General features: G+C 19.3%; 3 protein-coding genes across 3 annotated transcripts; all 3 read right to left on the bottom strand.

The window, feature by feature from the left end:
- Window positions 1–669: 669 nt before the first annotated feature.
- On the bottom strand, window positions 670–7,584 carry PGAL8A_00025900 (conserved Plasmodium protein, unknown function; the record flags this gene model as incomplete). Its single annotated transcript, XM_028674252.1, has 1 exon — window positions 670–7,584. One exon carries the CDS (start codon window positions 7,582–7,584, stop codon window positions 670–672), a length of 6,915 nt encoding a protein of 2,304 aa, XP_028530624.1.
- A 1,577-nt stretch (window positions 7,585–9,161) lies between these two features.
- BCKDHB (2-oxoisovalerate dehydrogenase subunit beta, mitochondrial, putative) lies at window positions 9,162–10,277 on the bottom strand (the record flags this gene model as incomplete). Its single annotated transcript, XM_028674251.1, has 1 exon — window positions 9,162–10,277. One exon carries the CDS (start codon window positions 10,275–10,277, stop codon window positions 9,162–9,164), a length of 1,116 nt encoding a protein of 371 aa, XP_028530623.1.
- A 967-nt stretch (window positions 10,278–11,244) lies between these two features.
- On the bottom strand, window positions 11,245–12,654 carry PGAL8A_00025700 (conserved Plasmodium protein, unknown function; the record flags this gene model as incomplete). Its single annotated transcript, XM_028674250.1, has 6 exons — window positions 11,245–11,348; window positions 11,590–11,908; window positions 11,978–12,113; window positions 12,182–12,265; window positions 12,344–12,400; window positions 12,527–12,654. 6 exons carry the CDS (start codon window positions 12,652–12,654, stop codon window positions 11,245–11,247), a joined length of 828 nt encoding a protein of 275 aa, XP_028530622.1.
- Between the last annotated feature and the right edge of the window lie 286 nt (window positions 12,655–12,940).

The raw sequence follows: 12,940 nt of genomic DNA, 5'->3' as shown, positions 1-12,940 counted from the left end.
TGTAAACTAAATACTTCCATTAAAAATAATTCAACATATTTTAATTATTTAAAAATTATATAACATTATACGTTCCTCATTATTAAATTAATATATAAAAAACTTTCAGTGAGATATATTTTAGTTACAAATTTAAATTACAAAATTAAAAAAAAATTTCTTTAATTTTTAATGTTTATATATCTAAATATATATATATATATATCTAAATATATATATATATATAATGTTAAAAAATTTCATCAAATAAATTAAAAATATATTTATATTTTTATCATTCATTAAAAAATTTCTTTTAATTATATTTAATTATATATATTTATTTAATTATATCTTATTTTATAATTTATTTTATTTGTATAATAAAATTCATATTGTTATATTTCATTTTTCTTCACTATTTTTATTATATTTATGTGTTATTATTTTAAAAAAATTTAATTAGAGTTTACATTTTTTTTTTTTTTTTTTTATATTTTACTATATTTTTAGTAACAAAAAAAAGTAACTTTTTTTTAAAACAATTTTTGTTATAGATATTAAAATTAATTTGATATTATATGTATATTCTATTTTCTTTTATAATAAAATTTCATTATTCTTAAATTTTTTCTATAATTTGATTTTTTTGTTTTTTTCTTTTTTTTTTTTATTTTAACTATAAATATTTTAAACATTTGATCTTTTATTTTTCCATGTGTTCTTGTACTTTCCTTGATATTTTTTTGAATTTCTATCTTTAAAATAATGTTTTACAGTAGTTTTATAATCTGTAGTATCATTTGTTTTATAAAAACTGTTATCCTTATTATTATATTTGAAATAAGTTTTTCTATAATTATGTTCATAAGTATTATATTTATTTAAATTTTTTTTGAATTTATTTTGTGAATTTTTATGTTCATTATATTTATCATCAACGTACTTTTCATATGTATTATTGTTTTCATTTTTGTTAATTATTTTCTGATTGTTTATTTCGATGGAATTACGTCTATTTTTTGATGAAAACATGGAGATTCTATTATCATCTCTTAAAATACTAGGAGATTTATATTTATTTAAATCAATAGAATCATTCCTATTTTTTTTTAAGAAAGAATTGTGTTTTGCTACTGTGGATGATAAACCACTATATCTATCGTCATAACGATCTGTATATTTTCTTTTATAAGTACTATATTTATCATTATCTATATTTCTTACACCATTTGCAATTTTGTTAGAACTATCAAAAGATTCTTTTGAATTACTTTTTTTTTTTATTAACACTGGAAAGCCTTTTCTTTTATAATTATGTTCTTCACAATTTATTTTATTGTCATTATATCCTTTATCTAATTTAGTCACATATTTTTTTGAGGAATTTCCATCTAAATCATAACAAATTTCTTTAGTTCTCATTGATTTTTTATTGATATTTTTATTTTCATTTGTTATATTTTTATTATAATCCCTTTCGTTATTTCTCTTCATTAATGTGTTTTCTGAGAAATCTTCTTTCCTTCTCTTATTGTTATTTATTGAAAAATTAAATGAATCATTGTAATCATTTTTATACATTTCAACTTCGTCATATTTTCGTTTGGTTAATTCTTTTTTATCTGAAAAATTACTATTATTTCTTACAATTGATGGTGATACTAATTCCTCCTCTCTACTTGCTTTTTTGTCATAATTTTTTTTATAATTACAGAAATCTTTCCTGTCAGCATAGACATTTCTATCATTATAATAATTTTTCTTATCTTCGTAATATCTCTTTTTTTCATCATAATAATTTTTTTTTTCATCGTAATAATTTTTTTTTTCATCATAATAATTTTTTTTTTCATCATTATAATTTATTTTTCCTTCACAATATTTATCATTATTGTAATAATTTTTTTTATAATCATATATCTTATCATAATGTTTATTTTTATGATCAGAATTGTTTCTATAATCATATTTTTTATCAAAATGACTCTTTCTATCAAAATAGCTACCGCTACTTTCATAATAATTTTTTTTATTATTGTTATCTTTGTCTTCAAAATTTTTTTCATTATTATAATTTTTTTGTTCATTGTAATAATTTATTTCCTCTTCATATTTAATTTTTGAATTTTCATATTTATTATTTTTTTTTAAGTTATAATTTTTGTCTTCATAGTTATTTCTGACACTTCCTTGCTTATATTTATTTTCATCATAATTATCTTTATTACTATTATAATATGCATAATTATTTGATGATAGTTTATCTCTAAATTTCGTTTCGTTATGATGATCATAACTTTTTATACTATTCAAATCAACTGATTTTCTATAAAACTTATTATTGTTTGATTTATTAGTTGCTTTTTTGTTAAAATTATTAAACGTGTTAATAGATTTTTCGTAATTCATACTGTTTCTCGTTTCTTTATATTCCTTCATTTTTTTTTCTTTATCTTTTTTACTGTAATAGTTTCTGCTTGATAATTGTTTATTTTTAATATTATTTATAGACAGATTATATGCATTATATTTTTCTTTAATATGCGATTTTTTAGAATATTCGTAATTATTATTCTTGGTAATATGTTTTTTATTATCATAACTACTAGAATTTTTAAAATATGAATATTTTTTAACTTTTTTATAATTATTTTTCTTATCTATACTAATTGATTTAATAGAATATTTTTTATTTTTGTAAGCAATAGGATTATAAAAATTTCTCCTATTGAAAGATGTATTATTATTATTATAAGCATTTACTTTATGTTTATTTAAAAATTTGTATTTATGGTCAAAATAGGCTTTTCTTTCTTTTTTATTTCTTTTCTCTATATTTTTTTCTTTCATTTTTTGAACAGTTTCTTTCATATTGTCTGGTATATGTTCTTCATTGTGACAATGAACACAATCAAACGAAGCTCTTTTACATAAACCTTTCATATTTTCTTGACACGGTGAGCATATACCTTTATAATGTAATAATTTCGATGGATGATATGGTGAGTTAATATCTTCATGATCTCTATCATGACAGTTTATGCAATTATTTTTTTTTAAGCACCCATTTTTTCCTGAAAAATAAAAAGCACAAGGATGACAAACACCCCTTTCATGTGCATCTCTTTCTTTATATCCTGTTTGCTTTGCATAGACAAATTCTTTTTTTTTTTCATCTAATACATCTTTATTTCCTTCATTGATTTCAGTTTTTTCTAATGTTTCTCGCTTATTTTCTTTTTTTTCGTCTTTAATTTCTCCATTTTTAATTTTTTCTTCTTCTTCTTCTTCTTTATGTTCTTTATTATCATTCTCTATATTTTTATCATATATATTTTTTTGTTCTTTTTCATTGATATCATTGGTATTTTCTTTTTTATTATCCTTATCTTCTTTATAATCATCTGTTTCCTCTTTTTTATATTTTTCATTTATCTCTTTTTTAGTTTTACTACTTTCTTCAAATTCTTTTTTATGTGAATCATAATGACAATAAACACATGTATGCATATGTCTTGTACATTCACCTTTAAAATAACTAGAACAAGGAACACATAATTTTTTTATATGTAAAAAACGAGATGGATGAAATATACTATGAGGATTTCTATGATCTTCATGATGACAATTTAAGCAATTTTTTCCATTTAAACATCCTGAAAAACCAACAAAATAATAAACACAAGGATGACAAGCCCCTTTTTCATGTCTGCTTAAGTTTTTACTAAAATCATTTAAATTAATTCCTTGTTTTCTTTGCAACTTATATATTTCTTGCATTCTTTTTGCTCTTAATCTATCTAATTCTTCTTCGTCTTCTTTATCTATACTTTTATCATGGTATTTATCCGTTTTATCAAACTTCTCTTTACTTATATTTTCTTTTCTATCCGGACTTACATTTTCTTCCTTCTCATAATCTTTTTCATCCATCTCTTTGTAAATATCTTTTATTTCATTACTTTTATCATTTAAATTATTTAATTCATTTTTTATATTGTCAGATGTAAATTTTCCAGATATATTTTCTGTAGAATTTTCATAGAAACCATTTGTAGAACTCAATTTATTTGAATTTTCTTCTTTATCTTCCTTTTCATTGGATGACAAACTATTTGAATATGAGCGTGTGATTAAATCTTTTTTTTCATTTGCTGATTCTTCTTTTAGAAAATCTTCTTGCTCATCTTTCTTTATTTCTCTCTCATTTTTTGAATTATCATCATCATTTAATTTTTTTTCTTTATTTTCAATATCAATTTTTCCTTTGTTTTTTAATTTTTCTTTATCATTATTTACATTTCTTGTTTCTAACCACATTTCATCTTCAGAAATGTAATCATTATTATGTTCTGATATTATTTCATTTGTTTCTTTTGTTTTTTCGTTAGTGGATGAATTAGTTTCTTTTAATTCTCTGTTAATACTTCTATCTTCTATATTGCAATTTTTTGAATTCCTCTGAGAATCTCTTGTACTTTCTTTGTTACTATTTAATTCACTTTTATATACTTTTTTGTCATCTTTTTCTTTTTCACAACTTATAATTCTATTTCTTGAATAGTTACTTAGACTCCTTTTATTTTCATTAATTTCAAATTCGCATATTTTTGAGAAGTTGCTCATACTTCTTTCACTATTACTTTTTTTTATTTTATCACTTTTTGAAAAATTACTTAAGCTTCTTTTTTCCTTCTTATTTATTTCTTTTAAAACTTCTTTTCTATGAGTTTCTTCATGACAATAAGCACATTCATGTGGTTTTCTTGGAATCTTTGATTTTCTGTGTTCACACATTCCTTTAAAAAAATCATTACATGGTTTACATATTTTCATTTTATGTAAAACCTTATAATGACACTGATCACCTTTATGATCTCTGTGACTTTCATGATGGCAATTTCTGCAATATATCGAGTAGTTACAACCATTAGAAAAATAAAAGGAACATGGAATACATTTTTGTTTATTATGTTCTTCAATTGTAAAAAAACCAGTTAATTCTCCAAGCATCATTTTTTTTTTTCTATATTTATCATCTAATAAATTATGCATAACGTTTTTTGGTCTAGGTGCTTCATGTCTCACCACATCATTAATAATTTTAATTTTATTATTTGTTTTTATTTCTGTATCTCTCACACATTCCTCATTATCATAATCATCTAACAATATATCACTTTTATTATTTAAATGAATATCTACAATATTATAATTTGTGTAAGTATTCAAGGTTTTTTCAAAATATTTTTCTTCACCTGCATTACAAGGATTTTTTTCGAAGTTGGTTGAACCACTTCCACTATAATAACCTTCATTATTACTAAATTTATTTTGTTCTTTATTTTTTTCATAAAGAAAATTATTTTTTTCATCTCTTAAAGAAATATTATTTGGTACTGATTCCATAGATATATTTTCAAAATTTTTCTCTTTTTCCTTATCTTTATCAAGAGTTACATCTTTTTCATTTATCACACTTGTTTCGTTCATTTTTTTTTCTTCTATTTCTTCTTTGTTACAAATTTTAACTCTATTAATTAAATTTTTATATCTATATTTTGAATCCTTGCCTTTTTCTTTATTTACAGAAGTATGACTACTTTTTTTTACAGATTTATTTCCGTAACATTCACCCGATAATTTATCTAATTTTTTTTTTTTTTTTTTTTTTGCATTGTGTAATTTATATGTAGTACTATTATCATAATAACTTTTGCTATGTGTATTTGAACAATGTTTACTACTGAAATTTTTTTCACTATTTAAATTTACTGAAGAATATTTATCATTCTTCTCTTTTTTTGATTTAGTATTATTATCTTCATAGTATTTATTATCATTTTTATATTTTTCATTTTTTTCTTCTTTATTGTTAATTTTAAAATTCTTTTCATCTTCATGCTTGTTAAAAAAATTTTCTTTTTTTTCTTTTTTATTATTGAAATTTTTTTCTTTTTCATTATAATATTCTTTTATTTCATAGTTATCATCCAATTTATTTTTATTTTTATCAGCACTACTCATGAAATTATCATTATTATTTTTGTATATATTATTGCTTTCTAAACTAAGTGAATTTAAACTTTCATTTCGTGAATAAGAATATTTTTTATTATATTCATTTAGGTTTTTTTTCTGCCATGTTTTTTCTCTTATACTATTATAGCCTTTATGAGACGTTCTTTTTCTTTTTTCATCAACTTTCTTACTATTGCTGTTTTCATTTTCATTTTTATCTTCGTCTTTATTTTCATTTTCTATACTTCTTCCTTGGTCTTTTGTATCACTAAATTCTTTTTTTAAAGAATCTAAACATTTATCTAAAACATTTTTTACCTTAATATCATAACATATATGATCAGAATCATGACAATAAATGCTGTTATTATCACAAACACAATTGTTATCATTTATCAATGGACAAACAGAACATAAATTATTTTCATGTAGATAATTTAAAATATATAAGTTCGAATTCTTTTTTTTATGTATTTCATTATGACAATTATTGCAGTCCGTTAAACATACATGATCATATAGAAAATAATTTATACATGGTTTTTTATTGTTTTCATAACATTCAATGCATGTATCAAAAGATTTATTATTATCATTATTATCTATATTGTTATTTTCAAAAGTAAACATTAAATCTTTATCGAAAGCATCTAAATTCTTCTCATTTTTTTTATCCTCATCTAAATTTAATAAAAGATCTTTTGTTATAATATCAGAATATTCTTTCTTTTTATATAAATGGTTTAAAATATCGTGATATTTCTTCTTTAAATTTTTTGGTAAATGATCAATAGAATGGCAAAATTGACATTCATTTAACAAATTACAAAATCTTCCTTTTATAAAATGATTGCAAACTTTACATTTATTTTTAAAATGTAGCATTTTAAATGGATGTAAACAAGAATTTTTATTTAAATGGCTATAATGATGACACCATTTACATCTTATTTTTAGATTACATGAATTTCTATTGCTTCCAAACTTATAACAGGGTACACATAATCCATGAATATGTAAATATTTTTGCAACATATATAAAACAATTTCATCATTAATACATAGATAATAAATTTCAATTAAAGAATGTGTTATGCTTTGTCCTTTTGCAGCATATAATTCATTAAAATACGTTAAGACTTTTTTTCTATTTTCCCCTAATTGAGATATTTCTTTGAGTTCGCACAACTTCGATATATTATATACTTCATCTTTTTCATTAGAATGATTTTCTTTATTAACGTTATTTATATCACTTTTATTTTTATAATAACTCTCTTTAATTGAATTATCTATTTCATTTTTATTTTTTGAATTATTTTTATCATTTGCATTATATACTTCATCATTTTTTAACTGAATCTGAATACATTCATTGTTTGATTCTGTTAAATCATTTCGTAAATTTTCATTTTCATCATTTGATATAACTTTCTCTACATCATTGTTATTTTTATTATTCTTGTTTTTTTCATTATTTGCAATATTTTTACTATTCAAGTTTTCATAAGTTTTCTGTATATTTATATCTTCAGAACTTTTCTCATTTTCTTTAGTCTCTTTTGAATTACTAATATCCATCGTAATATATTTTATTTAGTAAAATTCAAAAATATATATACCTATATATTTTCAATTGAATAACAAATACCTTAAATTATTCAAAAAATATCAATATGATTCTCATATTAAAACAAATCAAAATTCTTCATAATAAGTAAATACATTAGAATACACATATAAATGAAATAATAGAATTTTTATTTATAAAAAAATGCATTACTACACATATATATAAATGTATAGGTTTTTTTTTTTAAAAGTAAATTCCTTATCAACATACATACATATATTCAAATATATATATATATATATATATAGATTTTCTTTTTTTTTTTAAAATTTATATTTTTTTTCTTAATTTTTTTTTTTTTTTTGTATTTATTACAATATAAAATTATTCTTTATTTTTTTTTTTTTTATGTTTTTATTTTTAGAAGCATAACATTTCATTTTAATGTTTTGTTTTAGTATTAATAAAAAATTAATAACTTAATAAAAAATAAAAGAATAAAATAGAAAAATCCGTATTTCATAATAAAATATAACTTTTTAAAATTTCATTTTTAAAAACATCATATTAATAGTTTTTTTATCTTATTATAAAAAAAAAAAAAATAAAATAAAATGTTTTAAAATTAATATATCCATGTAAAAAGAAAATTGAAAACAAGCTTCATTTATAAAAAAAAAAAAAAATGATTTATTCCAATATTTTTAATGCTTTTAAAAAGTGTTTGTATATATTTTTTTTTTTAAAGAACATAATTTAGATCAATAAATTTAAATATTAAAAAAAAAAAAATTAATCTCTAGTTTTTTAATTCTTTATATATTAAAATATCAAAAATACATAAATATAAAAGCATGTTACAATTTTTTTTTTTTTTTTTTTTTTTGACATAGTTGTTTTAAAAAAAATAAAAAAAAAAAAAAAAAAAAAAAAAAAAAAAAAAAAAATTAAAAAAATAAAAAAAAATAAAAAGTTAAAATTTTGTGAATCATCTGTTTTATACTTGTGAATACATATTTTTCTATGAATCAAAGAACTTATAATTTAAAAATTAATAAATTTCCAATATAATTTCATTTTATCTAATTTTTTTTTTTTTTTTAATATATGAAAATAATACAAAGTAAAAAAGAAAATAAAAATAAAGTAGATATATATATCAGTTAAACTTTGCTTATAACAGGTTGCTTAGAAAAAAATATATATATATTTTAGTATTACATTTATAATGTTTTTGTAACTTTTAATCTAAAGGGACTACTATTTTTTATTTTGAAAGTAAAGCTTTACAAACAATTTTTAAAATAATGTTTTGTTTTTATATATTATTTTATAAAAATGGGAAAAATAAACGGGTAAAAAAGTTAGATTTAAGGATATTTATGTAAAAAAAAAAAAAAAAAAAAAAAATATGATATTTTTATAAGTATTTAAAGAATTTAGAAAATTTTAAATATTAATGAAAAAATATGCTTGGTAACAAAAAATTTATATAAAAATAAAATTATAAAAACATATTTTATTTATCAAATAAAATATTTTAAGTTTTCTGTTTTTTTTTTCTTTTTTCTTCATTCAAAATGTTTTATTCCTTCATCATATTTTTTACTTCATAAACGATTTTATGTTCATCTGGTAAATAAAAAGGTTCATATACATGTGGGAAAGGTGTATCATAACCACATACTCTTTTAATTGGAGTATGCAAGTTATAAAAACATCTTTCTTGAATTTTTGCAGCAATTTCTGCTCCAAATCCATTAGTTACTTGTGCTTCATGACTTATTAAAAGTCTTCCAGTTTTTTCAACTGATTTTTGAACGGTATCAATATCCCATGGTATGATAGTTTGTAGGTCAATTATCTCACAATCAATATTATGCTTTTTGGCTAAAATATCAGCAGCTATTTTCATTTTATGAACTAAAGAACCCCATGTAACAATAGTTACATCTTTACCTTCTTTTACTACATCAGCTTTACCTAATTCTAATTCGTATTCATCTATAGGAACTTCACAAACAGAAGACCTATATAAATTTTTTGGTTCAAAAAACAAGCAAGGATTAGGATCTTTAATAGCTGAAAGTAATAATCCTTTAGCTTTATAAGCATCACTTGGAACTATTATTTTAATTCCAGCTGCATGAGCAAAAAATGCTTCAGGACTTTGTGAATGATATAAACCACCATGACCTACAGCACCCCAAGTAGATCTAATAGTTAACTTACCAACATCAAAACTACTACCTGATCTATATCTATATTTGGCTACATCGTTTACTATTTGATCAAATGCAGGAAAAATATAATCACCAAATTGAATTTCAGCAATTGTAGTAAATCCGTTTTCTGCTAAACCGATTGCAAATCCTATAATTCCTTGTTCACATAAAGGAGTATTAAAAACTCTTTTATCTCCATATTTATTTAATAAATCAAGAGAACATCTAAATACTCCACCAAATGCCACATCTTCACCTAATAATATTGAATTAGGATCTTTTTCAAATACATTATGCATTGCTGAATTTATTGCTGTAAACATATTCATTTTTTTTTTTTCCATGTTTTGTGTAGAAAAATTTCTAAGACCATCTTGTATTTTTCTATTTCTGTACATATCATATTTTGTTACTATATTTACATTTTTTTTTAAACTATTTTTTAAAAGATTTGTTACATTACTAAGTTGCTTCATTTTCTTCAAATTATTTAATCATAAGCTTTCCTAAATAAACAAAATAAAAAATACTTAAAAAGAACTATGTTTAAATGAAATTAATAATTTTTTCTAATGTTAAATTCCTTTTTTCAAAAAAAAAAAAAAAGAAAAAAAAAAAATTAATAAAATCAATTCTTTCAAATGAAAATATTTTAATTCTTTTCGAAATAAAATATTTTTTTCAATGAAAAATTATATAAAAAGAAAAATAAATTTAAAATTATATAATATATAAAAAAAAAAAAAAAAAAAAATATATTAATTATTTTTGGAAAAATATATATATATGAATAACTTAACAGTTCAATAAAAAAAAAAAAAAAAATACATACATTTTTATAAAAAAATTTTGTTTTAAAAACTAAAATTATATGAAGATTCTTTTATTAATCTCCCTTTTTTATGCGTGCATTTTTTTTTTTTTTTTTTTTTTTTCCTATATTTATAGTTTATTTTATATTGGTATGATTTAATTTTATTTTTTGTTTTTAATTCTTCATATAAATGTTATTATTTTATTAAATTATATTTCATAATATTTCAAAGAATCATTTAATATAAATAGTTTTTTATAATCTTTCTTCATAATTCAGGTATAAATAAGTATTATAATTACTATAAATATATTAAATAAACTAATAAATTATAGAGAATTTTATTTTATTAATGGTTACCTGTTAGGTATTTTAGATTGAAACAGTGCAAACATATTTGTTTATATTACAAATATATATTTTTATTAATACTTTAATAATAAACAAATAAGAAAGTATTTCTAACCATACTTATATTTTTATCAAAAAAAAATTTCAAGTTTTTATATCATTTAAAAAATTATATAGAAAAAAAAAAAAAAAAAAAAAAAAAAAAAAAAAAGAAAAAAAAAAAAATATTTAAATTAAGAACAATAAGGAAATGAATAAAAATAACAAAAAAATTATATTTAAATATTTTTACCATATGTAACAGTAGTAATATATAAAATAATGACAGACACAATATAGAAAAGAATTAATAATAAAAACATTTTTGCTGTATTGGTTAGTTCTATTAAAAAAAAAAAAAAAATAAATAAATAAACGTCATATAATGAGTATTATATTGAGTATTTTACATAAATATATTAGAATTATTTTTTAGATAGGAAAAAAAATATAAAATAAAAACTTATGTGATTTATAGATATAAAGCTACTATTGAGTATAATTTAAAAATTATATTGAATATATATAATACATATATGTTTTGATTATTAGTACTTTATTAAAACTTATAAATAATTACTAACCTTGATGTTTTGAAGGTAGTTTTTTATTAACAAAATTTAACGATTCAATTAATGCTTTACTAAGAGATCCCGTAGCAAAATAAGTATTCATAAATTGCATTCTAATTTCATTTTCATTTATATATTGGTTTTCAACACCTTCCCTTTTAACTACAATAAATTTTCCTAATTGCTTTATATAAACAAATAAAATACCATCATGACATTCTTTGTTACCAATCCCCCATTTTCTTAATAAATTATGAGCAAAAATTTGGGCAGATTTTTCATGAGAGTTATTTTTATCTATATGTATTTGTGGTACTAAAGCCACAGAAACCTAAAGAAAAAAGAAAAAATAAAATAAAACAAAATGAAATTAACTTATATACATATATGTTTATATTACTTGATAATAATAAATTCCATTATTTGAACACTTATGAAAATTAGTATCCCTTATCTTAAGTAAAGCTGCTTCAACATTTAATTGTTCATTTAAATTTAAGAAGCGAGAAGGATCACACAACCATGAATGACTTATTCTAATAAAGTGTAGAAAAGATAAAATTTTTATATTTATGTTTATTAAAAGATACTATGTAATAATTACCCTAAAGATAAAACACATTCTTCAGGTTGAATAAAAGGATCAGGAAAAGACATTTCATCATATATATTGTCAATATTGAAATAGCTACTTTTTAAAAAGAATATAGATATATAGATATGAAATATATTAATACATAAAATTATATTTTAATTTCATTTTAACTCATCATTTTCTTCAAGATCTTGAATTAATGGATATAAAACTTTAGAACCAGGAATTCTAATAGTACAAAATAATTATTTATTTTTTATTTTTTTTTTTTTTTTACTTTAAAAAATTAAGTAAAAGATAAATAAATAAAAACATATAGTTTTTCTAAATATTAATAATATACATATATTTTACATATTATTTTTTGTGCTTTTAACATCATTAAAATAAAATTTATCTAATGAGTTAGACTTCCCACATAATCCAAATTTTAAAAAAAAAAAGAAGAAGAAAAAATACATTATTATAAACAATATGTTCATTTTGTTCTTATTTTTTGAAATTTTTTAAGATATTTGAAATTTTATATTGTATATTTTTTTATTAAATATTCCTATTTTAAGCAAAATTAAAAAATATACATTCACAGGGATAAGCTTATAATAAAAAAAATGAGTGCAGATAAATATATAATGCTTAAAAATTAAGATTAATATTTTGAAATATAATTTAGATCAAATTAAAAAAAGATAAAATAAATTAGTATAAAAAAATGTAAGTACACAAAAAAAAAAAAAAAAAAAAAATATATACATATATTCATATACA

The sequence above is a fragment of the Plasmodium gallinaceum genome (genome assembly GCF_900005855.1).
Source record: "Plasmodium gallinaceum strain 8A genome assembly, contig: PGAL8A_v1_21, whole genome shotgun sequence".
NCBI lineage: Eukaryota > Apicomplexa > Aconoidasida > Haemosporida > Plasmodiidae > Plasmodium > Plasmodium gallinaceum.
The sequence above is the reverse complement of the archived record's forward strand: the minus strand, read 5'-3'. Positions and strand labels throughout refer to the sequence as shown.